General features: G+C 41.8%; 1 protein-coding gene across 1 annotated transcript; it reads right to left on the reverse strand.

Annotated features, from left to right (window-relative positions):
• Positions 1-16,086: 16,086 nt before the first annotated feature.
• LOC118452266 (cytidine and dCMP deaminase domain-containing protein 1-like) lies at positions 16,087-25,878 on the reverse strand. Its single transcript, XM_035894015.1, has 10 exons — positions 25,872-25,878; positions 25,449-25,499; positions 24,547-24,635; positions 23,303-23,489; positions 21,925-22,365; positions 20,470-20,516; positions 19,605-19,726; positions 18,578-18,698; positions 16,563-16,593; positions 16,087-16,162 (listed from the first exon to the last, which is right to left on the reverse strand). Exons 1-10 carry the CDS (start codon positions 25,876-25,878, stop codon positions 16,095-16,097), a joined length of 1,164 nt encoding a protein of 387 aa, XP_035749908.1. The 3' UTR covers positions 16,087-16,094.
• Positions 25,879-27,729: the final 1,851 nt, after the last annotated feature.

Consider the following 27,729-nt stretch of genomic DNA (forward strand, 5'->3'; position numbering starts at 1 on the left):
GATCACCTTTCCTCTGCCTCTGTCAGTGCCATTCACATACCACTTGAATTTTTAGCTCAAGTTTACAAAAGAAAAAATTCTTTCACAATGGCCACATTCAGCTGAGAAACAATGGAAAATTGCTGATTTGTTTCTATTATAAAACACACAGAATTATTCTGGACTCGGCACAATAACACTGAATTGTCTTTCAACTTGGTATAATTATAACTGGCCATTCATGTGCTGAACTTACATCAAAGAGAAATTTATTTTGAGTAATAGCACATAATTCATCCTAACGTATGTAATTAGAAATGAAATGCAAAATCTGCCCAGGCATCACATCGAGGGAAAATGGGAAGCACAGACTTTTGAATTCATACTTTGTAGGAACTGCTTAATAACACAACTGGTAAAGATTAATCATCCATCACAGCACAACAGATCAGGTAATATTGAACAACCAAACAAAAATCAAGCTGCTCAGCACAAAGGAAACCCATTATAAACACAGTGGAAATTATACATGCCAAAGCTAAATTAATTCCTGGTATAACTCCACTATTAAGGGAGGGGGGGAAAAGAAAAAAACCATAAAAAATGCACTTGGGCCTCTGTTCCTGCGGTGCCTGGTATTCCCAAAGACAGGCTGAAGCTCTGCCTCGGCCAGAGGTGGCCACCCAGCCTGCCAGGACCACAGCCCTAGCATAGCACCCCTCTTGCTCCCCAGCTGCGCATTGGGGATGGCAGGAGCAACAGGACAGACTGACAGCAAGGGCATGCTGGAGCCCTCCACCCACCCCCTCAGCAGGACCATGGGGGACACCACGATGGGGAGGGTTAGGGTGGCCACAGCCCAGCACCACCCAGCACCCGCCTGGCTGCAGGACCCTCCAGCATTCCATGTGGGGTCTCAGCTGAACCACTGGCAACCGCTCGGGCTACAAACATCTCCTGCGTCCACAAGCAGCGGTGGGGTTGAGGCTCTCCAGAGGCCCTGGATCAGTACTGTTGCTGCTTTTCGCATGTTATGGCTAGCCAGGTGAAACAACATCTTCATTTCTCCAGCAAAGCCCTCCACACCCTAAGCCTTTTTCCACCCCACAGTACTGCTCACTGGCAAGACAGCTCCCCCTCACCTACTATTTGCACATAGTTGCCATGATCTTTTAGGTAAGCATTAAAAGATACAAGAACCATGCTACTGTGTACCAGGCAGCAAACAAAAATAATAAATAATCCAAAGGGAAGATGCTGACAAGAAAACCACTCTGTAAAATGGAAAGAGCAAGTGGAATGCAAATGAGCAAGAAGCAAAAAGGCTTTCAACTGTCGAAGCGCAGTCTTATGAAAAAAAAAAGCTGCCTGTATAATATGGTGAATTATCTGCTTCAAATAAAATAAATGAAGTAGAAATGTCACTATAATAAAACCTCTATATCATGTAGCACATGGAGAACAGGCACGATTCTTGGCTAATGACTGGCTACCCTCCTAAGTACATTTGTCCCTCCTATTTTGAGCTGGTGTGCCACTGAAGCTTTTGTGACTGGTTTATAGTCTCATAATTCTGATTGTATTAGGTAGATTTACCACATACCTTTGAAAGGCTACATTTAAATCCTTTTCTCCTGATTGTTTATTGTTTATCAATGTATTCTTTGGTTCTGCTTTGCTGTCATTCGAATCAACAGTGAAATTTGGCTTCAAGAAGAAAGAGGGGGGATCTTTATCTACCCTGAGACACACACGTTACCTTACCTAGGCAGCCAGTCAAGGGACTACAGTGAACAGAAAGGTCTCCCTTCAGTTTTCAATGCTTTTTTACCACAGGAGAGGAGCCACACAAGGGAAATACAATGGTGATGAAACACTGAAGAGATCCTGGTCAGACAAAGACCACTTTTCTTAAATTTCTCAGGTAAAGAAAGCTTCTCTGAAGTATCTTTTCCCCAACTGGTTTTCCCCCCACCTGGCTTGACTCTTCTGTACTCTTCCCATTCCCCAGCACTGACTTTGTTTGCTCCCAGGACTTCTCACCAGTTTAAGCTGAAATAATACTTTGTGGAGGGCACACAGCTCTGATCACCTCCATTTCTTGTAGTTGGAAAGAGAGGGCAAGAGCAGAGGATTTTTTGGAGGCTGTGGTGACTGGAGATATGGAGCGAAGAGCTCCGAAGAACCAAAAGCAACTAGTCATAGTAAGTGAAAAGGTGGGCTTAGAACATTTGTCAGCCCCTAGTAAATATCTCAACTTATTTTGGAGGTAACTAAGAGTTGCTGTGGATTACCAAGCATTCTGTAGCACTTGAAAGACCCTTCAGGGTTTTTTTAGTTTGTTTTGGTTTTTTAAAAGTTGCCTTCTAAAGTTACCTGTGCTCTTCCTCTCTACTCAGATGACCAAATAAATGTCAGCAGGCCATAATCCTATTCTTTGGAAGACAGATAGCGAAGAGCCAGCTGCATTGGTTTTAACCAGCTGGGAAATTCTCCATCAGTGGGGTTAATCTCACGTGCTTTGCTCTTCCTTCCCCACATGAGCTTCAGCATATTTTAAAAGGGCTACAGGGTTGTATTTGTGTATATGTATGTGTGCATATTTATTTTTATACACACTTTAAAAAAACCCCAACTTTCATATGTATGTGGACAGATATAACCTAAAAGGTTATATAGTAATCGTGGTTATTGCCAATAAATGTTAAAAATGATCCACTGGTTGTCCGTAACCACGATATCAAAGCCACACATGCAAGAGGCTCCTTTACCTACCACTGCCAATGAAATTGCTATTTATAGAAAACATGTTTGTTTATGTGCTCATGATAAAGACTGAGTAATAAATGCCTCAGGGTTATTTGAGGTTCACACACACAAAAAAATTAAAGTGCTTACACAGCTGCTCCTGGACTTCTTCCCTTCTATTTGGCAGTCAGAGGTAATCCTGGGCTCTGAAAGAGCTTGTCTTGTTTAACATTAAAGTTAAGCAATGCAAATGGCTAACAAGGCCCTACAGTAGGTCGTAATGCTAAGATACACGCGGTACTGAGGAACTGCCTCTCTCCTTACTTGCAAGGGTAATTAAGCAATTGCAGACAGGGATATACAGGGCTTGGTTTTCATGACACGAGTCCCACAGAAATAAGGAGGATTGTCCATTGCCATGATATGTTTCAACAGGTTAAGGAAATCTTTAAGTCTCCATTACCCAAATCATGACACAGCAGCTTCAATTTCCATGGATGTCTCCCAGTCTGCAGCGGCTGCATAGTGCTGGATTGGCAAAGGGAAGGTAAATAATGGGCCATACCCCACCACTTTACAGCTCTCGGGACATGTGGGACCACAGTCGTGCTTTCAGCTGATAACGAGAGCGAGCACGAGATGAGCTAATGCTCTTTAGCCTGCCATATGAGGACAGGCTGAGAAAACTGGGTTTGTTCAGCTTTGAGAAAAGGAGGCTTAGAGGGGATCACCATGTACCGCTACCTAAGGGGTGGCTACTAAGAAGATGGACACTCCCTTTTTACAAGGAGTCACATGGAGAGGGGGAAGGGACGCAAGTTGCTCTTGGGGAGATTCTGATTGGACATCAGAGGGAAATTTTTCACAATGAGAACAGTCAACCATTGGAATATTCTCCCCAGGGGAGTGGTTGACTCCGCCACATTGGACACTTTTAAGACTCAGCTGGACAGGGTGATGGGCCATCTTGTCTAGACTGTGCTCTTGCCTAGAAAGGTTGGACCAGATGATTCTTGAGGTCCCTTCCAACCTTGGATTCTATGATTCTATGAAATTTACTGCTCAATTGCTGCCTGCCCTGGACACAGCAAAGTCCTCTGGCTGCACAATGCTCTTTTGCCAGTAAAACTTCCCAACGCATGAAGATCTTCCCCAACAGTTCTAGAAACACCAAAAAACCCATGACAATACTAGAAGTCCCAGTGCCTAACCCAGGAGAGAAAGGCTAGACATCCCTCCACCCGTCCCACCAGGAGGCTCCCAGACCTTGCATTAGAGGACCAGAGCACAACACACTGTCCACACATCCCCTGGGTGCATCCACAAGCCCAAGCATTACCAAACTCTCCAAATATCTCTTTGATCCCTCATCGGAGCAACTTGAGCCTCATGTCCACATCATAGCTGAGAGCTGCAGTTAATGGGGTTTTAGGTAAAAGGGTTACACTTAGTTACACTTGCTGGTTACACTTGCTCTTAGACGGAAAGACCCAGTGCAGGGGCTGATCTCCAGGAGAGAGCAGGCCTATCCCATCTGGAGATAGATACACCTTCCTCCCACACAGTACCTAAATACCTCAAGGGCAGGCTTTAAGATGTCCCCAGTTCATACCTTTTGCCATTTTTTTTCTGGTGGAGATTTACGCACTACTGCAAGTCTGTTCATTACATAGGACTTGATTTTACTGGAAGGATAGACAAAAAATGTCACTGGCATCAGTTTTCCCGTGTTGCACAGATGTGCAACAGGAATTTAAAGCATTTCGTAAGCCTCAGCTGTTAAGAGCAGTTAGGCATTGCATCTGTACCCAAAAAACCCTCCTGCATTGTGCAAAAACCTCATCAAATTCTTGGACTATTATTCCAAAAACACTGGCATATCTCTCCAAATAAAAATGAAACTGCAAAGATACACCTTTATTAATTAGACTAAATATATTTCCTGTGGTGCTGCAATTTAGCCTATGGCCGTCCATCATTTCCCATTGTTTCTTTATATTCTATGTCTGTTTGTAGCAACTACTGCTTCACTTTGTATTTAAACTATAAATGCATTTGGGCACAGACCACCTTTATTTTCCCTGTTTGTAACTGGGCCTTGTAACAAAGCATTTCTGGTAACAGAAGGAACAAGTGGTTTTCCTCTTAGTGGATTCTGCTATTGAAACAAAGATTTTTTTTTTCTTACAAATCTAGTGGAAACAATTTTAAGGGCTCTCCTCCTCCTGAATTCTATTCAGCCCTTGTTCTGATATCTCTGTGATGTCTGACAAGCCAGATTATATATAATAGCACCTTGATACACAGCAAATCTCTAAATGTGATTAGATTAGAGCATCCTAATGTCTTTGGGAGCTGATACCATCAAACATTCACTAACCACCTACTTTTCTACATTGTTTATAGGTATTTCAAACAGCACTGAGCTTAATGTAGATCCATAAAGGATTCCAGTTGGTAATTTCCCTCCATCGTGAAAAATGAACATTTTTTTCTCTATCGTTTATCAGTATTTGCAGTTTGCCTTATCATCTATGTGAAGAAGTCTGTGATATGTTGGGGGAACTCCCACAGGCCTAAAAGATTTTAGGTAGAATCTCACTCTATAATTTCCCCTTATCATGTGGCAATACACAGGGTATGAATAGCCTGAGCAGAGTGCATTGACTAGCAAATTCCTGGGAAGAAAAAATTAGCATCTTCCTTCCAGGAGTGGAGCAGGAATGTAAATCATTAGCATTCAGACCACAAACCCATCAAATTAATAATCTGTGAACGTCAAAGACAGCTATTTATATATGTGATGCAGTATAAGGAAAATAACCACCAACCTGGAATGAAAGCTGACACGCTGGTCTACATCAGGGAATGTAGTTTTTCATCACAGTGGTCACCAGGTTCCTGCTCTTCAGCTTAAATATATACTGAATACCTTACATCAGAAACAGAGATGTGCAGTACAACAAATGTTCAGGATCCATGTCAAGATCACACAAGAAAAAAAAACTAGGCAGTAAGAGAAGACACAGCATCATCGTGTTCTGTACAAATGCCAAGGGCTGCAAAATGTTCCAGGTGTCCCGTGGAAATACGGAGACATGCTATTGATAGTTAAAGTTTACTCAGTTTGAAAACTCTAGTTTGCTTAGAGTTTGAAAACCACACCTTGAGATGTAAAAGTGAGGAAGGGAAAGGGTGGTGGGAGGGAGGAAAGAACATTTTGTCATCTGTACTATATCTTAAAGAAGATATTCTCACCCCAGATCACTGAGTATTTTAATATGTCAGGTCAAAGTAGCATGACATCTTCTGGTACCAGATAAACACAAGCTAAGTCCTAGCAGGATTTTTTTTTGATGTTGCTATTTAAGGTCAATTAAAATGCGTCTACTGACTTCATTGAAAGCTGATTCCCATCTCAATACATGCAGAGCAGATAGACAGAAGACTGGAGGAACACAGGCAGAATTAAATTTGCTGCTCTGAGTAGAGCCTGGAAAGCACTTCACTGCCACTGCCCAAGCCCCACTGAAACACCTTGGTAGAGGCTGGGAGGATTTTAGAGATACCAGAAAGATTTTCTGGGTTGTTCCTGGCAAGATAAGCAGAAATATTACAGTAAAGCTTTCTGTGGCTGCCTCTGGACGCTTAGATCCTTTCCTCTTCTCTGCCTTTTTCATATCCTAGCCATGCTAATGAGCACCAAAATTTAGGGAAGAAAAAGTGACTGTGAGAGGAAGCAGTGCACTAAAAATGCTCATTCACAGAGGAGAATTTCCAATACAGAACCCTGGGCATTTCCAAGAATGGCTTTTATTTTTCTGGAAGAAAAGTATATTGTGTGTAGCCTCTCTCTCCTTAACACTGTACATTCAGGCTAGCAGTCGTTTTCTGCTCCTCTCTTCCCTCTTTAATTCTCCCTTCCCAGGCATACATGTTATTCTGTACAGTCACCGTTGTCAGGCTGATGCCCCAAACCCATGGATTAATAAAAGTTGGAAATTGCCCTCTTCATTTGACACTATAGAACAATTTAGGTGGATAGAAATGCTATCTTATCAACTACAATCAACGCCGAGCTGAGTTAGCCTTCTGCACCTACAGCCAAGTACATGTGATCTCTGAGAAATGGCTCCCGTGGGGGTTTATAGCCAACACCTCACCCATGAGCTGGCGAATGTAGTAGGAGAAAGCTGTGAGAGAAAAGCAGTAGCCACCCAGTTCCTCAAACATCACATCCCAAAGCTCACTTTCATTTCTTCAAACACCAGCCAGCCTTTTAAAGCTTATTTTATGTACCCTGCTGGGAGCAGGGCCTGAGGTTTTTGTGGCTGTAGGCTGTGCAGTATGTAAACAAGAAAGCTGGTATGTGCATGGATACAATCTCCAGAAACAGAAGAGGCTTGAGGCACATTTTTCCCAGAAGAAATCTGCAGTTATCAGCTTTGAAGACAAAGTTTCTTTATCAACTGTCTACTCAGGCAGCTTGATGCAAACAGATAGGGTTAGAGATACACCACAGCCCAGGTGTCTTTCAAAAGCACGTGCCCCTGCCAGATACAGGTCCCCATTTGTGTTAAACCCCATGGTCAGTACTGTGCAGAGGGCAGATCAGCCAACTGTTTCCTTCAGGCCTTAGAAATTGTGAATCTTGAATTCTGTGCCAATGCCCCTGGCCCCGCAAAGGGTTTGGACGGCCCAGGCTGTGGATGGGCTTGCAGGAGTTACGTTATCTGAACTACACAGCAGTCTCAGTACACATGCCCACAGCAGATCTGATGATAGCCTGAACACCCAGCTCACCGGCAGAATCTAATCTCAAATCCTTCTGATGATAGAAGTTCACACTCAAAAGTTATTTACTTTTTCAAGGCTTCCTACTGCGTTCCTCTCCTTTACGTTGCTATTTATTTAATAAACCACGAACTTTTGTGTGTTTGAAAGATGTATTTGCCAACACACTGACTTCACAATGTAGCATCTGATTGAAAATAAGATTTCCCATAAAGTGCTCACAGAAAAATTGTTACCATGTCAAGAGAAAACAGCAGCAGACTGTTATCAGTTTTGTGTGAAATAACAAAATGAGCATCCATAATAACTTCATGTCCTATTTTTGGCTGGGACAGAATTAATTTTCTTCCTAGTAGCTGGCATAGCGTGCTTTGGACCTAGCATGAGAAGAATGTTGGTAACACCCTGATGTTTTAGTTGTTGCTAAGCAGTGCTTACACTAGGCAAGGACTTTTCAGCTTCCCCTGCTCTGCCAGGGACACAAGAAGCTGGGAGGGGGCACAGCCAGAACAGCTGACCCCAACTGACCAAAGGGATATTCCATATCATACAACATCACGCTCAGCATATAAACTGGGGGCAGGGTGGGGGTGGGGGGGTTGGCCAGGGGGGCAGTGATCGCTGCTCAGGGCCTGGCTGGACATCACTTGTTTTTTGTGCATTTTATTTCTCCCTCCCTCCCTCTCTCTCTCTCTCTCTCGTTTTCCTTTTCATTACATTATTTATTTATCTAACTTTAACTTTTCAATTATTAAACTGTTCTTATCTGAACCCATGAGTTTTCTTACTTTTGCTCTTCTGATTCTCTCCCCCATCCCACCAGGAGTGGGGGGGAGGGGAGGGGGGAAGGTGAGCAAGCAGCTGTGTGGGGCTTGGCTCTTGACTGGGGCTGAACCAGCAACATGGGGCATTAAGGGATTGAGATGATAACAGATTAACCAGAGCTGATAAAGGAATTTGTATCTGTTAACAGTTGGGGGTCACAGTAGTGATTCGTCTGTTCTTGATCTTAGTTTATCCGCTCTGCACCACACTTTTTCTTTTGCTCTACATGTTAAAGACTGGTGTTGGTTTTTGTGGTTTGCTGTGCTCTGCAGTGATTAGTGATGTTTTGCCTGGGAAGATTTGTTATTAAAACACTGGCCTTGAGCTTTATCTGTTATTTAAGCTTTGTACTGAAGCCATTACTGTACTTTGGGTACCACCTCGTGGAGACAATTAGCAATTATACTTCTTCCTCTGAGGTTTTTTGTGGAGGAAATACAGAATGGAACCTTTGCTACCTTCCTGTGTGATGTTTCCTCCTTCATTACGATAACATTTCAGTATCTTGAACATCCTAGGACAGTTAAGATACTTGAATTGGTATTTCTTGGGAATATTGTTCTGGTTTTGTCTAAGGTTAATAAGCAATTTAAGAATATTGTCTAGAGATCTGCCCCAAGGCTGGGTAGTTATAAGTGGCAGGGTGTGTAGGATAGCATGGGCAAATGCTTAGGATGGTGGGCACCTCCAGTGTTTTGGAACTTCACCCCTAAACAAGTGCAGAATCCTGAAAAAATTAGTAGAATATTTGGGAAAAGTATGCTGTTACCCTAGGGCAATTCTAGGGGGACACAAATCACTGCAACTTGCTGGGGCTTGGTCCATGCCTACCGAGCCCTACTCAGTACTATTCAGTACCCTCAAGGGGAAGAGAAGGTCTCTGGATCTGATGACCGTGCAACAGGCTCTGCAGCTACTCCAACCCTGACCACAGGTATTGAAGCTACTCCGAACCCCATGACAGGCATTGCAGCTGAACCAGAGAACCAACCTGTGCTGGTATTGGTTGCCCCTGTACTCAAGAAGAAATCTTGGAAGCAAAAGTCAACTCATTTAGAAAGGGATGACGAGAAAGCAGGGCTGTCACAAGGAGAGGAGGAGGAAGAGGCAGAACTCGTAAACAAGATGGAAACCACCTGATCCCTATTCTTGAGTGAGCTGCAAGACATGCAAAAAGATTTCATCCTGGCGAGCACATTGTCACCTGGCTGCTCCAATGTTGGCATAATGAGAGCAGTGGCCTGGAATTAGAGGGTAAGGAAGCCAAAGAGCTGGGATCCCTTTCTAGGGAAGGGGGCATTGACAAAGCAATTGGAAAGGGGGCACAAGCCCTCAGCCTTTGGAGGTGACTACTGTCAGCTATGAAAGAAAGATCTCCCTTCAAGGGAAACGTTATCACCCAGGCAAATGGACCACCATGGGGAGACATATCCAGTACCTGAGGGAATTAGCCATGCTGGAGGTGATTTATGGTAACCTGAACAATGAGCAGCTACCCAAAGATACAGGTGAAGTCCAATGAATGTGACCCATGTGGTGGAAGTTGTTACAGAGCACACCAGCATCATACACCAGTTCATTAGCAATACTGACCTGAAAAGGTGAAGAGGCACCAATGATGGATGAAGTGGCTTGCTGACTCCAGGAATACAAAGAAAGTACCTCTTCCTCCCTCATCTTGGCTGTGGAGAAGCTGTCCTGGGAGTTCAAACAACTCAGGGAGGATAGGTTCTGCTCTCCACCTGTATGGACCAGTGTCTCAGCGATTAGAAGTCAGTATTCTTCTGCTCAAGAGAGAGGATACACACCACGGGGCATCCTATGGTTTTACCTGCGTAACCACAGAAAGGATATGAGGAAGTGGGATGGAAAGTTTACCTCAACCCTAGAGGCATAGGTACGTGAGTTCCAAGGAAAAACAATCACTCAAGGGAGTTCTTCCAGGAAAACTGCTGCTCCAGTTTCCAGTGGGCAGTACCCCAGACAGAGTAGAAGAGCTGATCCTACTTCCAACCTCAGTAAAGGGACTTCTGATTCATATTCACAAGAAGTGAGTAACAAATACTATGACTAGGACCAGAGGGGCCCTGCCTCCACCAAGGTGGAAGAAGAAGACAACAAGATTTACTGGACTGTGTAGATTTGATGGCCTGGCATGTCAGATGCACAGGAGTATAAGGCTCTACTCTCTACTGGACACTGGTGCACAGTGTACCCTAATGCCACCAACCAATACAGGGGCCAGACCCATCTGTATTTCTGGAGTGACAGGGGATCTCAACAGCTAACGGTATCGGAGGCTGAAGTGAGCCTAACTGGGAATGAGTGGCAAAAGCACCACATTGTGACTGGCCGAGGGGTTCTGTGCATCCTTGGCATAGGCTGCCTCAGGAGAGGGTATTTCAAGGACCCAAAAAGGTCCTGGTGGGATTTTGGTGTAGCTGCCTTGGAGACAAAGGAAATTAAGCAGCTGTCCACCTTGCCCAGTCTCTTGAAGGACCCCTCTATTCTGGGGTTGAAGAACAAGTGCCGATTGCCACCACAGCAGTACACCAGCGGTAATATCGCACCAACCAAGACTCCCTGATTCCCATCCGTAAGCTGATTCATTGACTGGAGAGTCAAGGAGTACTCAGCAAGACTCGCTCACCTTTTAACAGTCCCATATGGCCAGTGAGAAAGTCTAATGGGGAGTGGAGACTGACAGTAGACTATTGGGACCTGAATGAAGTCACGCCGCTGCTGACTGCTGCTGTGCTCGACATGCCAGAACTTCAATACAAACTGGAGTCAAAAGGAGCCAAATGGTATGCTACAGTTGATATTGCTAATGCATTTTTCTCAAACCCTTTGGCAGCAGAGTGCAGGCCACAGTTTGCTTTCACTTGCAGGGGCATTCAGTACACTTGGAATCAACTGCCCCAGGGATGGAAACACAGCCCTACCATTTGCCATGGACTGATTCAGACAGCACTGGAACAGGGTGACGCTCCAGAACACCTGCAACATATTGATGACATCATTGTGTGGGGCAACACATCAGAAGTCATTTTTGAAAAAGGGAAGAAAATAGACCAAACCCTTCTGGGAGCTGGTTTTGCCATAAAACAAAGTAACATCAAGGGACCTGCACAGAAGATCCATTTTTTAGGAATAAAATGGAAAGATGGATGTCATCAAATCCCAATGGATGTGACCAACAAAATAACAGCTATGTCTCCACCAACTAGTAAAAAGGAACACAAACTTCCTTAGGCATTGTGGGGTTTTGGAGAATGCATATTCCAAATTACAGTCTGATAATAAGTGCTCTCTACCAAGTGACCTGTAAGAAGAACAATTTCAAATGGGGCCCTGAGCAACAACAGTGCTTGGTTGCCAACTGGGGCTAAAACACGACACTTCCCCGTGTACAAATAAATACTGTGGTGAATAGAGACATCTGCCAGGTCCACAGTCCGTTTCTTATCCTACAATTCTTATCTGAATGAGGAAAAACAAACAAACAAAAAACCCCACCTTCTGAAAAGCTGCAGCTTTGACTTCTACTGAAAGAAATAAGGCTGAAATAGAAAATGTCTTAAATTACTTTCTCCATTACAGTCGGTGGAAAACTAGTCCTCAAAAGTAAGTGTAGAGAACAGAGATATTACTACTTTCCCTATGCCTTCAAAGGACACAAACTCTTTTAATTACAAGAAAGGATGGAAAAGGCTGGAAATGAACTATTTCCACCTGACACCACTTCTGATTCACTGTTGTATGCACTGGTAATGCAGGATAATAAACATCAGCCATGCTGAAAAGTGAATCAAAACCCTGGATGACAGAAACAGATTTTTAAGAGAATGAAGCAATCAACTATCTGGGAAATTCACACATACGAGGTGTCCAAGTCCCTTTGGACCTCAGGAAAGTCAGGAGTTAAAGGCACGAGAAGACTGACAGAGGGACGGCTGTATGTCACAAGCTAAATCTTCCCTAAGATATTTTGCTTTTAACAGCAGCTGAGTTCCTAACATAACATCTCTCACTGGCTACCAAGCCACTTCAATACAGTTATCAATTATTAGTGACATAAAAGGCATCAATTACCGATCCAGAAAATCAGCTTCGTCTTCCTTGGCCTCTGCATGAAGTCAGTGAGGCAGATGTGGAGCACACATTGCACACTGGCACACAGAGGCAAATACATTTACTCAGCTGATACCACAAAGCCCAGACTCTGGATGCTCCGAAGACCAGCAGAATTTAGCATCTCCAGCTCTTGCATTGCCACCTCGTGGCTAATGCGCGTATAAAGTCACTTTGCGGTGGGGAGAAGGTGAGGTGACGTTGCCTTGTACTGCGTAACAAGCACAGAAATGCTGGCATAAATCAAAGCAGAATTTTAACTTTAGTTGCATTTAGTAATGATATTTGACGTGAAAACTTCAGTAACGCACCATCCCCGTCCCCCCCCAAAGTTGTGATGTGTCAGTCGTGCAGTCCTCACTTTGCCTGGCACTCTTGCTGGGGAGGGGGGGCACAAAAGGCAATGTTGCCACTAATAAGTAACCACAAAATTAATCCGATTAAGTAATCCTTCTGGGAAATTCTTGCAATAGTTGCCAAGGCCTCTGGGAGATTTGAAATTCAATAGTTATAGAGACAATTGTGGTTTACAGGAAATGTTACCTTCTTTTTGAATTAGACCCTACAATACTGTAGTGGTTGAATTTGATTGTGTCCACATCTACTTGAGAATAAGGAAAGGCAGAGGATCTATCCACCCAACGAAGAACAAGGAGGAAAACATAGGTGAAGGGCTGCCTACCACTGGCAGGGACATCAGTCACTGACCAGAGAGCTGTGTGGGCACTCACCACTCTCCACAGAGGCCTCTCATATTACCTTTTTATATTGACTTTATGGCAGTTCCCTGAACTCTCCAAGTAATTTTCTTCGAACGACCAAGGTGGTTATATACCTGCACTGGCAAGCAGAGGGAGTTTCAGCTTTCACATATGTTTTTACAGTCTGAAAGCAGAATGTTTTCTTCCTTCCCTTCAGTCTCAGCACCATCCCAAATCCAAAATCAGACAGCCAGGATAAAAAGCTCATCCTTGAACAACTTGTTTGGAAAAAATAACATTCTTGTTCTCATTCTCTCATTATTAGCTCTTGTTAGTTCTTGTTCTAATTTATGTTATTCATGTAATTTATCCATGTTATTGTCATGAAAATAATTATCCTTTTGTGGCTATGCTATTTATCACAAGGAAGGCTAAGCCTTTATTATCAGTTCTGTATTTTTTCATGCAAATGCTTGCAAAATGCCTGCAAAACCCATTTGCTTACAAGGCTAAGAAAAATTGCTTTATGATTTATAGGAAGACGATCACACACAAAACTTGATGACTTATAATAACAATGCTAAGCACCTTAATCATCCCTACCTAAAGGTATCCACATTTCCTCTCCTTAGGCTTAGCCTGTCTTCTAAAAGGATTAAGTCCTGAACACTTCCTGCTTTCCCTGGTTATGTTACTGGTTTCCCATAAAAGAAGATTACCCTAGGCTTTGTCTTACTCTTTTAAGTGAATGGTGCTTAGAACAAGTAATTTGACAGTTGCACTATGGAAGCGTGGTGAAACAGTTGTAAAAATTTTCTCAGTAGTGCCACAAGCAAATATTTTGCTAAGAAGTGATACCAACCTCTGAGCTTCGAGGGAAAAAAAAGCTCTCTGTGCATATACATGTTGTGTGATTACCTAAACCTCAGGGTCTTTAACATACTATGACACTTCTTGTTAATTATACATTATATCCATACACATAAAAATATACACAATTCAGTGATTAAAAAGGCCAGCATCTGACATGTACAAACTTCATCTCTGATCGGCAAGTTCTAGCATTGTGAAGTGAGTCAGATGCAGTCTAACAACGTTGGCTGGAAGAAAATTAGTCCTTTCAGCAGTCTAGCATTCTGTGCGAACTTCTCCTGCACAAGTTCGTGCTCCATCTTTTCCAGGGGTGATGGGCATGCACTTAAAAGATCAGACTGGGATGCAGTTACAATTGTGATTACATTTCTGATGGTTTCATGGGTTTCTGGATGACCATGGGGAAGTTGCTGCAGTTAAAATGGGAGATGGACAGCATTCTTCAAAGAGTTTCTTTATCTTACTCAAAAATTAAGCCTGTGCATGCATGACTTTGCAGAGAATGGAGAAATTTTGGACTTAGGATACTATCATGTTATTTTCACATATAGCATTTAGCTCTGTAAAGGTCCTCTTACAGGGTGCCTGTAGCATGGCTTAGTCACACCTACATCGTATAATGAGTGGCATGTCCTTGGGAATTCCAGCCACAATTCATGCCCTCGCTGCATGCATACACACTCACACACGCACTGCTCTGCTGCCCTGTATGAAAATCTTCTTTCTGCTGCTGCCTTCCCAGTTTCCACGCTAAGCACAGAGCCTACACATGCCCTCATACCAGAATACAAAGGGAAAGGGTGAAATGAAGAACAGAGGTTTGTCCAAGACTCACACGTACCTTGTGCGAGGGAAACAAATACATGCCCATTCACAGCAACATCCACTCCAACATGGGTACCAAGTACAATCATGGCATGGGCCTTGCCATTTGGTTTGTGATGGTATGGTCTTACCATCTCCAAAGGGAACACAGTCAGAGGACACATGTTGAGAACTGCAAACAAATTTATTTGTTTTAAAGTGACATAACCTTCCATTTAATCCCATGCAAAACACTTAGATGATCTCACTCTAAAGAGGCTGCGTAAAAGGAGTAATTGCTGAAAGCTAACAAGCCACAAATAATAGCATTCACACAATGATTTTTAAAAATCCAGGGGATTTTCATAGTTGATTCTGGGTTTGGGGTTGTCCTAGGAAATCCCAGTATTGAAACTGCAGTTGAGGGAGTCTAAAGGCAAGGACAAAAGCAGCTGTCAGCACCATAATCTGCAGCCCCCTGGCTCATTTAGAGCAAAATTATTTAGCCTGCAAAAATACAAAAGCACATTCTACATTAATTGGTCTGGTGTTTCAAGGATGGAGATCAAATTTAAGTCTAAAACACTATCAACATGGCACAAAGACCGATCAAAAAAAGGTATGCGCCTATCAGAGGACATATAAAGAGGCTCATGAATAAGAAACAAAATTAAACAATATAACACACCAGAGAAAAAGGGGAGAAGGAAGGGGGAAGCCACAAAAGCACCAAATACCCCTGGATGGAGAGATACAAGGAAACAGGGAACTAGTGACTTTTCAGCTAAAAAAAATGATAGGCTAAAAAAATAGATATAGTGAAAAAGAAGAAGATCAAATGAAATAAAATAAATGGGAGGGAGGGTGGGAAATCACAATAAAGGAAAAAGAAAAATCCTTATTCAAATGCTCTGGCTAATCCAAGAGAAGAAAGGCTGCAGAGTGAATGAGGACTGCAGAAAACAACCACTGCCTTCATGGCTACAGGCACTGCACAGTTAGGCATGACTACCCCTTAGAGGTACATCGAAAGCAAATGCCTTTCCCACCTTTAAGCCACAGACAGAAGCAAATCCCTGTAGAACACAGCAGAAGCAATAACAAGAAAAGAGGTGGCAGGGGGAATGGTATGAGGTGTGCTTCTGAAAAGGAGTGGACACAACCAGAGAGGCCACCATCGCAAGGTGATTATACCACCATCACTGAATATACTGGGGGGCCTGGGAGCATTGGATCCTAAAGCTCCTGTTGATGTTGTGGAGGTTTATGAGGTTCACCATCAGCAGCAGCCACAGACTGCCCCTCTGAAATGAAAGGAGAAGCACAGGCGACATGAGTAAGGAACAACTGGCAGAAATGAGCGCTATAACTGAATTAACTAGTTCATTGCAAAGGGAAGGTTGCTAACAAGATGCAGCATCTCAGAGATTTCAAAGAAGTAATTTGGTACAATCATTGTATCTTTTCCGCTTCCAAGTTGGTGTGAGCTGTCCCTGTTCCAACAGACTGTTCCTCACCACCTACGTAATCAAAATGCTCATGGTCTGGGTTTCACAGTTAGCACAAGCCATGATCTCACTTGGTTTAGTTTCTTCCACTCCGCCTCTGACATGGTCATATTTCAGAGCCAGTCGTAATTGTAGTTAAAAATTAATATGACTTGCCCTTTTCATATTTGCTGTTATCTTATTTGGACATCATTACCTGAAGGATCTTCAGTTTGTTCTCTGGATTGCTGATAAGAAAAGAAAAAAAGACAGTGAGTGACAAACGTATAACACACACCATTAAACAGTATGAAAGACTTTTCCAAATAATTTTCTGATTTATTATTTCTATTTTTATATTAGCTGACAAGCTTTTTTTTTATAAACTAAATCATCTAGGATGTATGTTAATAATGTGCTAAAAAGCCTCTAAAAATCAAGCTCATTGAAAATAATTTGTGTTAGTGGGCTGTTTTGGTAAAAGAAAAAATAAATCTACTTCACTAACTCTCTCATATCAATAAAACTATGGTCTCAGTTCTACAGAGATCATGTGTAAGAATGAAAACCAGTGGTAGATGAAAACCAGTAGTAGTCTCAATGCGCTCCATCTATTAAATACAGCTGTGTTAATGCAGTATCAGATTTGTGACACAACTTATGGCCAGTGACATATAAACATATTCAGACTTAGATTTCCTGCGGCAACCCCGTTTGACTGCTTGAAACTGAATATCACTTTCTTATTGGAAAGGAGAGGCCTTGAATGCAATACATTTCCATGTTTTAATGTTTAATGCCACTTTGGGGAGAAGTTGTCATGCTTTTTGGCTCACAGACCACCATGCACCCTGTGTTGCTAGTGAGAATTTTGCAGCTTTAGGAAATTATGAATTCAGAAGAGAGCAAGCTGTGGCACTGCCTGCCTTGCACTGCTTGTTTGGCATCGCTGTTCTTGGGCCAATGCACCTAAGAGGCTTCTTACCTTGCAATGGCATATGTGTCATGCTGGGTATTTTACATCCAATCCTGTTCTGATCTACCCAGCCTCAAGAAAAGTATTAAAAATGTCTTTACTCACAAAAAAAAAAATGTTATTCTTAGCTTAGATTAGGTGATGAACCAGTAAAACACTTGTGAGTCATCCTATGTTTTTAATACTGTTGCAAACTGGAGTGAATTTATGAAGTTAATTCAGGAAGAGACAGTATGAACAAAAGGAAGAGTAAGCAAGGATTATCTGCAGTCAGTGACCCCTACCAGCACAAAGGGATCTAACCATCCACTCCAGCTAGGCACTCACCTGAACCTACAGCAAGTAAGAGCTTTCCATAGTCTTTTGCTTTTACTAACAGTTAAATGTGCTACAGAATAGCAACTTCAGCTGAGGGTGAGAGCGGTGCATGGGAGAACATTATCAGGCCTTTCACAAGATAATGGTTATTTTTTTTGTTTTCTAATGTGCAACAGCTAGATATTCTCTTCTTGTCAGTATCATTTGGATAGTGAATAATCTAAACTTTTCTCATTCTGTACAGTATTTTCTCTTTTTGTTCTCCCCATTGTATTATCACCTCTACACATTACTTCTAAGACAAAACATACAAAGATTTTAACAATGTTCTTAAAGTCCTTACCACTGTCTCAAAGGTAAGAGCTGCCCCTGCTAGGGTATTTAGACTGTAAGACAGGCAAGCAGGTAGACCCTGGATTTCTAGAGGGCCGTACAGATGCCTTTAGCAGAGCATGAGCTGTTCAGAAAGAGTATGTGGCTTCACAAAGAGGGAGGAACTGCCACAGCCAGTGCTGTCCCTATGTAGGTGGACAGGAGAGCAGAGCCTACTTTTGGAGGCAGGAGGGCAGGGTGGGCCCCATGAAGCTCCATCTAAAGGCTGTGTGCCTTGGTAGGCAGGACCTTCCCCACTTGCTGAAGGACATGAAGGACAACTTGTGAGCATGACCTTTCATCCCTGTCCCCTTCCCCTTCAGAGTGGGAGCAGCCATCTCTACACCCATGAGAAGTACCCTTCCCTTGGCACTCAGCCTACCTCCGGTGGTACAAACAAGGTGGAAGCTGGCAATGCAGAATAAGGCCCAGCCTGAAACTGTGAAGAGTGTGCAGTTCCTCCCCAGCAAAGGGAAAAGTACAAGGTTTTTAGGAAAATGTCCTCTGGAAGGGGACAAAGGAACAGCAAGCCTTGAACCATGACACACGTCTCTAATATCACCTACATTTCCATCTCGGCGAGGCCAGATGACTTTTGCTATATTCTTTGCTCGGATCAGTTTCAGACAGTCATGGCAGGGCTCACGTGTAGTGATGAGTTCAGCATTACACAGGTCTCTCTCAGAACTGGAAAAATACAATATTGTCACAATTACAAACAAGACGTGTTTGCAGGAGGAATCATTTCTCTTGGAACCTAGAGGGGGTTCTCCTCTTTTTTTTCTCTTCTATCACTGGCCAAGGGAGGTGAGTAAAGGTTTTCCAGCCCATGATAAGCAAATACTTGCAGTACGGTCCATGAGCTTGCCAGCTCAGGAAATGGATCCACCTACTTTTTGGGTATGCACAGCACCGTAAAGACTGATATTCTGGTTTATGAAATGCCTGTCCAGGGATCATTTCACCACCAAACCATAATGACCTAAGTATGAGAGCAGATGACAGCAGAGCACTCAGTCAACACACTGCCCACTAAGCAGTTGTCAGAAGAGGGACCATCAGCTAGGGCCATGTGCACATGCATTTGCAACAGCACTGTCAGTCTGCAGAGAAATTTCCCATAGCCAGGAAACTTCATGAAACTCAGTTTGCCTGCGTTAAAGGAGGCAGTTCAAGTTGATCACTCAGCTGTGATGCCCTGCATTTCCAATGGCAAAGTAATACCAGAGCCCACACAGAAGCAATAGCTCTGCTGCTGGCTACTCCTGCCTCCAGCACATGTGAAGACCCCTGTCCGTGACTGCCCACGAGGTCAGAGAGAGGGGACTAGCAGGAACCTCTGAGACTCTGCCACACGTTTGCTGGGTGTATTAGAATATAAAATCACATGGACCTTGATCTCTGTAAAAAACAATTGTACTCAATGCTTTATAAGACTAAATTCCTTCCCATGCTATGTAACATTACTTCTCCTTTCTACGCTTTGGAAACTCCCATGGTAGATTAGTCAGAGAGCTATTTCTTCATTAATGAAGCACCCAACACCAAGACTTTTTTCGTCCAATTCCTTCAAAATATTTAATGAGTTCCTACCTCATAATAATTGCATTAGCTTCTGCACATACAATTGCATGCTCGTCAAAATCAACATCTCCCCTCTTGCAAAATAAATTGTTCATTGCCCCTTTTGGATATCCACTGTAGCCCAGCGCATCCTAGAAAGAAACAACAGAGAAAGAAATGATTGAGTGTGGATCCTAATCGTATATTTGTATGACGTGAACTTTCAGAAAATCATGAATTTTTTTTTTCAAAAGGATAATTTGTCTCTGTTTCCAAAAATACATTTTCCTATGAACATGAAAAACAATGGTTATAAAATTCATCACAGGAAAAGTTGATTAGGAAATAAAAATTAACACAAAAGAGGCTGCTAAACACAAAGTCACCGAAAAGATTTGGAAAATGTTAGCTACATTTTCTTAGCTGTGTCCATTTTGGAATCATATAAAATAAAAATAAGCATGGAATTTTAATATGATAATAGTAACAATGTCATCAGGCACATCAGCTCATTACTTTAAAGTTTAGCAAACATGGGACTTCATCTCTTCTAACTGCTTACTATATATTAAATAATCCATCAACTTAATGTTCTGGGACAGAGGGAATATAAACTTTTTTTTCACAAAATGTTGGTTTATATTACTGCAACTCCCACATTTTTAAGAGAGTTCATACGATGCAAGTTAACTTCCTCATCTACATGCGTAAACACAAGCCTAGTAAACTTAAAGTGCATTTCTTACGGCAGAAATGGGCTTTTAAAAACATTTCTGTGCCTCATAACATATTATATAGCAATCTTACAAGTGTTATTTTCATATGACAATAGATCAAAATTAGGCATTTTTATAAGAAGAGCACAATTTCCTAGTCCACATAAACTTATACTTACAATGTTGTCTTCCTTGTAAATCAACGTCCCCACTCCATTATTATTGTCTGAGGATAAACAGTCAAATAATCAGTTATAAATTCATACAGCATTAAAATATTACAACGAACCTGCTGGTCAAAAGGTATGACATTGTTACTCATGCCTGCTGGTCCAGAGAGATGCAGAACAAATCTGTTGGGACAAAATTTGCTGTTCCTTGCTCAGCTGCCTCCAGAAAATGTTGAACCAGGTAAACTGCTGACAGGAAGACTAACCAGGCTAATCAATGCAGTTACCTCCAGTCCTCGTAGCTCTCTGTCTCCTCTAGTCCATCCCAATTGCCTTATCTAGTGCTCTTGCATAGAAGTACCAAAACCATTGGCCTTCCCCACTGCTGAGACTAGCATGTCTTACATCGTTGCAGCTCAGGAGGAGTTTAAAAACTGTTTTCTTTTCCTGAACAGCAAGTTCTGTTAGATCTTACTCAAGGCACAGGCACATGCAATGGCATCTACTGCCCAAGATCTCTCCCTCTGTCTTCCCCCTGCAAAAGGAAACAACCCCCAAAAATTGTCTTTTGTGAAAAAGGGAAAGTAAAACTAGAAACTTTCCACTTTCTGGTGACCCAGGGGAGCTGGTGCAGGCGTGATGCTGACGGTGAGTCCTGATCTGTGATAAAGTGGAAAACGCCTGTTGTGCTGCTGAGCGAACCCTATTCTTAACCTGTACAGGTGCAACTGAACAAAAGAAACCCAGCCTAATATCTTTGGTGTAAACAAGGACAACCAACCAGACTAATGGACAAGATGAGAAAGTAAGAGATAATTCTGTCCGGTTTTGTTTTCTTTTTACCTGTTTTAGCAGTGTTTCAGTTTTGCAAATCTTTAATGCAAGAATAGGAAAGCTCTCCAAAAATGGAACTGCCTGCCTGCCATTTGATACCACAGAGAAACTCTCCCCAACCAGAGACTCTTGCAATCAGCCTAAGGAGTTAGAAATCCCCTCCTGGTGAGGAAGACAGGAGAAACACATTCCTCCAGTTTGGCTAGCAGTATGGAAAGAGCCCAACTAAGTACCTCTGCACTGTGTTTCTTTGGGTCTTACTCAGCCCTGGGGCTTGCACTGGAGCAACTCTACCTTCAGCAAAGGAACCTCTATTTGGTAGTAACGATACACTCTGTTTTTTCTTAGGGAGATTTTTGCCTCATTTGCACTACCAGCCTTCTTCAGATAACCTGCACACATGTTGTAAAACAATGATGCTACACGAATTAATTTTGTAACACAGGAAATGCCACCATGATACTAAAGTTGACTAACTATGTAGAGTTTAATGAATTAGCTAACAGAATGCAATGTTAGCAATTAAAGATTTTTTTCAGTACATCTCCAGGAATACGACTAACAATTATGTAGGATTTTTCTACACTGTGTGAATTACTGAGCTAAACTTAGTAATATTAATTTACTTACCACTTCTGGACGCTAATAAATCACAGAGCTGTAATGCATGGGTGTATTTAGGATTATTCTTTACAGTGGATTCCTTCTCTTCTAAGATTATTATTTCTTCATCTTTGCAACTTGCCAGAGTTTTAAAACAAATCTTTGCTGTATTGAGATTTTCTTTGTATTTTTTCAGTTCGTTGTCTTTCAGGTGTTGCAAGTTAAGGCACTTTAAAAGATCCACATCAATTTTCCCATCCAATACAGATGTAATTTTGATTAGATTATCATCAGAAGATGCTCTTTTATTTGAATTAAGTATCTGCATCTTTTTTTGATTGTCTATGGTTGGTACATATACTGCTGCAACAACATAGCTTTCTGTGAAGATGGCTAGATCATACCCCTGGTTCTTTTCTGCCATTTTCATTTCAAAATTTGGCCAGTAATATACTTGTGAGACTTGTGCTGAATAAAGAAAATAGATATACAAGATTAATATTAAATAGGAAATATACTAGTACTCATTTTTCCCATTAATAAATGTAAAAATACTACTCTAAGAAAGCTGCAGCTTTCCCCCCATTAGTAAAATAACATATTGAAATTTTTATTTACTAACACATTATTTTCACAGGAAAAAAGGAAACTCTATATACAATTTATGACTTTTTTTTTTTCCCAGGTGGTTAAACTTTTGTCTCTACTTATATTTACCAAATGGTACAAATTTCCAAAACAAGGAGAGATACAGGAAGTTATTGAAGTTACTGTAGAGGAAAAATATGTATATCAATTAGGGACCTAAAACCCCCAGAAAATTCAACAGGTAGGTAGGGCGTTACCATTTGTGAAGTACTACAGATTAACTTTTCTGCAAAAAATCTACCTACTACCCTTGTTATCCTGAACATTAATACCTGAGGTACATTTCTCATCTGATGACTTAAATGGGAATGGCTGATTTCTTTTTGTTTATTATATTGGGTTGATCATCTATGCATTATTTTTTCAGGATTTCCACATCCCTTGGGACCACTCCTTTAATTTTTTTTCTCATTTAATAAATGTCTCTACAAGTTCTGGTGGCTCCTTCTTTGTTTAATGATTCGCACTCTTCATGATTCATGTGTTAGTAAATACCAACAATTTGTACAATGACATTATGAATCACATCTTAATATTCTCTAATAATCACAGCTACCTATTGGATAAGATATTGAGCTCCATCAGTTTCTGACAGTGATCTGAATGATTCATATAGAACCAACTGAGGAAAAATGCAGAGAGCAAAATGGAAGAAAGTAAAGAGGAAGAGAAATGGCTGGCATGACTAGCTCAACAGCCTGTGAGTATGCCACATGTGCAATCTTAGTCTAGGAGATATTTCAGTTCTGACACTGACCTTGAACCAGTAGTTTTGCACAATTATTGCAAGGCATCCGAGACATGTAAACTTCACAGCCTTTCAGTGCATTAGGAAACCTTAACAGCACTTTTGGCACAGCATGCAGTTCCCCTGTTGAGCAGTCCATGGCAATAATCCTTTTTGGCTTGCTGGCTTCACAGACAACAATTCCAGTTTTGCAATACTGCATAGAAATACACAAATAAATGCACATGTATACAAATGAATGTATAACCATTCACTGAATGAGAGTCCCTCCAGATTATGTGTATGTAAAGTAACAGAAACCAAAAGATCCCAAAGAAAAAGAATGGCATTTCTTGCAAACGGGTTGTTGCAGTCTAGAAATGTGCTGATTCCTATGGATTTTCAGTCAGTTCCAGTGCATCTACAGCACATAACTCAATTGTTGTATTCTAGCTCAACAGCACAAGTACTTTGACTGCCATCCAGAAAGGGGTAAGAGGCAGACATTCGAAAAGTCTGTAAGTCTGTAAAATCAAAAAAAATGTAGGGAGATGAATATCCCAACAGCTGATGTAGCAGACTACCAAAAGAGGACAAAGGAGTGACAAGGTGTAGTTTCAAACAAATGCCAACGCTACTCAAAGGATACTCACAGTAGGAACCATCAGACATCTATGTAGCTTCAAAAACTCAAACAGCTTTGATTTATCAAAAATTTTTAGAGTCTAAGCATACAATAGATTAAAATCCTAACTGCGGGACTGTGGCCCACAAGCGACCCACACTGGGGCAGGGACACTCCTGAGGGACCACAGCCAGCTGACAACTCATTCCAGGACAGGGACAGTAGGAAGCATGGAGGAGCAAAGGAAAACTGGAAAAAAGCACAGAGGAGCTGCAGACAAATCATCATGCACACAGCCACAACGTCCTGCACCACCATCGCCTCACTGAAGGAATTGGGACCGACCAAGAGTAACCTACGGTGAAAACAAGGGAAGTTCAGACTAGAAAGATGGGATGGTATGTGGCTTAAGCTGAACCTGAAAAAGATGGATGGAGGATGTTTAAACTCCTTATGTTTTCTTTCTTTCCCTCCATATCCAATTCAGCAAACATAAGTTTGTATTTATTGGCAATAAATTCAATTAAGTAAAAAGTCCCCAAATTAAGATCATTTTTCCCACAACACCAAGTCAGTAATTTTTGAATCAAGATCCTATCGGACACTATGGCTTGATAACAATGAATATGCTTGAGCTGACTTAACTCACGGATTTCAGTGGTTCGCCTGGTGAGTTTTCCATATGTAGTGCTAAGAAGATGCACAAGTCTTCTTTCTTCAGGTGAGGAATAGGAGGATCTAGAAAGAAACAATGGAAAGAAAAGTTAATCAAAACAGTCTTGGAGAAAAAAGTAGGGGATATCCTAAAATTAGCAAATAATTACTGGTAATGAGATAGAAAGGATAATTTGCTAGCTCTCTAGTCCTAGGTGAAAACTTGGGGAAAAGGGTTATAATTTCTGTGCATGTTGAACTAAAAAATTTTTTCTTAATCATGTATCAGACTTCGACTGGCCAGTTACTCTGCAAATAGCCTTATCTTTGCACTTTATTCATCAGCATATTCATTTATGCCTGCAAGTTCTCTGAGGCAAACAGTAATGACTGTCGCAGGAGCTTTTGCTTGACAGAGTGCAGAGGTATCCTGGATCTCTTGTTTTCTGGGGGTTTTACGCTATCTACCCTTTTCTGATGGCATAAGGAATGATTTCTACTGACTTCAAGAGGGACGAAACAGTATGTGAATATCCAATATCTGGAATGGCCAACTCCATTCCCCCATGTCATACTATTCTTCAAAATTTTATCTTCCAACTATCATAGTACAAAACCTTCCCTTTCATGTTATATTTTCTGCTAAGATTCCAATAACATTAGGTAAGACTGAAAAAAAAATATACAATTACTTTTACTTAAAGTAAAATTAAAATGAAGACAAATATGCTGCCAGAGAGATATGTCAGAAGTTTGTGCATCAGCTCTCTGTGCTGTCTTATATCCAGCTCACTGCTTTCACGAAAATTACATTTATTCAACCCTGTTTAAGGAAATGAAATTAGGGAAACCAAAACCTATGATAGTGAAAAGTTTACTGAATTTATTTCACTTTGCCTTCATCATGGCTTTCTTCTGCTCCTCCATTGTCATTTGAATCACTGGGTACTGGAAGACAGAAAAGAAAAAGGTCTGATTAGGAATATCACACAAGAAGAGATTACATGAAGTGTAGCAGTGTATCAGCTCTCCTCCTCTCATTATCAACACTGACAGACTATCCACTGTGAGTTGGTCAACATCTCAGAAGCCACGATTGGTTTGGAACAATGTTTGACAGTCAGGACATCAAAGTCCAGGCTCTGATACTTTATTCAGATAGAAACTATATTAAAATTAATGGGAATTTCCCAGACATAGAACAGTTAACTAAATCTCACGTAGAAATAAATATGGCTCCCTAGTGGTGGTGGTGACAAGGGGCTTGGGGTTCTGTTGTTGGGTTTTTTTTTAAGTTTGAGTTCTGCCTTTTTAACCTACAATCCATAATGCTTTCCTCACATACAGAATGGCCAATACCTACAGTGTCTCCTCTCTCCCTTTGCTTTCAGACTCAGGACTGCCTCTTCTTGTCTTTGATACTGAGTTTCTGCTTGTTCATTCCTGCCACCCTGCCATCCTCCTTATATGAACTTCATCATTCTGGTTCTCACTCTTCCCATCAGTTTGATTACATTCTACTGCAAATATATACTGTTCTCCTTGATTTTAAAATAATCTATCCCTTACTCCTCTTCAGTTACGTAGTTTTCCCCAACTCACTTGTCCATCATATCTTCACACTCCATGATGTGGTCAGCCACATTTTTGGAGTTTCTAATTTCAGTTTTACTCCAATTCTTGATTTGATTTCAAATACCTATTCTCCCTCAGTAAGGGCAATCAGGCTTCAGTTTATAAATCATTAAGACTTCAAAATTTTAGTTCAGTTCTAAGTTTGGTTTTGCTTAAACCAAGCAAAAAGCATACAAGACTTTGTGTATTCTCAAAATGTTGTGCAAACTTCTGTTACTTTTTACTAGTGGTCTAGTCTAAAGAAAATTGTAAGTTATTTGAGAAAATTTCAGTATTAATGACATTATTCTGTGGTAGGAGACCCGACTCCCCAGCTGGTATAACTCAGAAGAGTGTAAAGCCAGTGGCATGAGGAGAAGACTCAAGCCCAGTATCTCCAAGGATTTGGATATGTCCATTTAAGGCTAGAAGAAGTGTTGGAGCCAGTTCTGTTTAACAACTCTATCAAAGACCTGGACGAGGGGATTGAGTGTACCCTCAGCAAGCTTGCAAATGACACTAAGCTGGGTGGAAGTGTTGATCTGCTCAAGGGGAGGAGGGCTCTATAGAGGGATCTGGACAGGCTGGATCAATAAGTTGAGGCCAACTGGATGAGGTTCCACCAGACCAAGCGCCAGGTCCTGCACTTGGGTCACAACAACCCCATGCAATGCTACAGGCTTGGGGAAGAGTGGCTGGAAAGCTGCCCGGCAGAAAAGGACCTGGGGGTGTTGGTCAACAGCAGGCTGAATATGAGCCAGCAGTGTGCCCAAGTGGCTAAGAAGACCAATGGCATCCTGGCTTGTATCAGAAATAGTGTGGACAGCAGGACTGCGGAAGTCATCCTTCCCCTGTTCTTGGCATTGGTGAGGCGCACCTCAAATACTGTGTCCAGTTTCGGGTCCCTCACTACAGGAAGGACATTGAGGTGCTGCAGCATGTCCAGAGAAGGGCAACAAAGCTGGTGGGGGTTCTGGAGCACAAGTCTTATGAGGAATGGCTGAGGGAACTCGGATTGTTTAGCCTGGAGAAATGGAGGCTGAGGGGAGACCCTATCACTCTCTAAAACTACTTGAAAAGAGGTTGTAGTAAGGTGGGTGTCAGTCTCTTTTCCCAAGTAACAAGTGATAGGACAAGAAGAAATGGCCTCAAGTTGCACCAGGGGAGGTTTAGATTAGATACTAGGAAAAATTTCTTCACTGAAAGGGTTATCAGGCACTGGAATGGGCTACTCAGGGAAGTGGTCAAGTCACCATCTCTGAAGGTATTTAAAAGACAGGTAGACAAAGTGCTTAGAGACATGGTTTGGTAGTGGACAGGTACAGTTGGACTCAATGATCTTAAAGGTCTTTTCCAACCAAATGATTCTATGATTCTATGAAATTCACAGAAAGGGCCTGAAATAAGAAAACTGTCATGAAGGATGCTGATTAGTCATTTGGGCAAAACAAAAAATAATTAATGACTACGAGAGAGAGCAGAAACCATTAACCCCAGAAACTTGCTATGTCATTCCTCTGTCTTTTCAGCTGTAACCATTTACAGGGTCTGGCCACTTAGAGAC

This window comes from Egretta garzetta, unplaced genomic scaffold (assembly GCF_000687185.1).
Source record: "Egretta garzetta isolate BGI_Z169 unplaced genomic scaffold, ASM68718v1 scaffold180, whole genome shotgun sequence".
Classification (NCBI taxonomy): Eukaryota; Metazoa; Chordata; class Aves; order Pelecaniformes; family Ardeidae; genus Egretta; species Egretta garzetta.

Coding starts and splice junctions, on each gene's coding strand:
- LOC118452266 (XM_035894015.1), bottom strand. Junction 23,490..24,546: donor CAGGCGAACCACTGAAATCC/GTGAGTTAAGTC, acceptor ATTTCTATGCAG/TATTGCAAAACTGGAATTGT. Junction 20,517..21,924: donor TTTATTAGCGTCCAGAAGTG/GTAAGTAAATTA, acceptor GTTTATCCTCAG/ACAATAATAATGGAGTGGGG.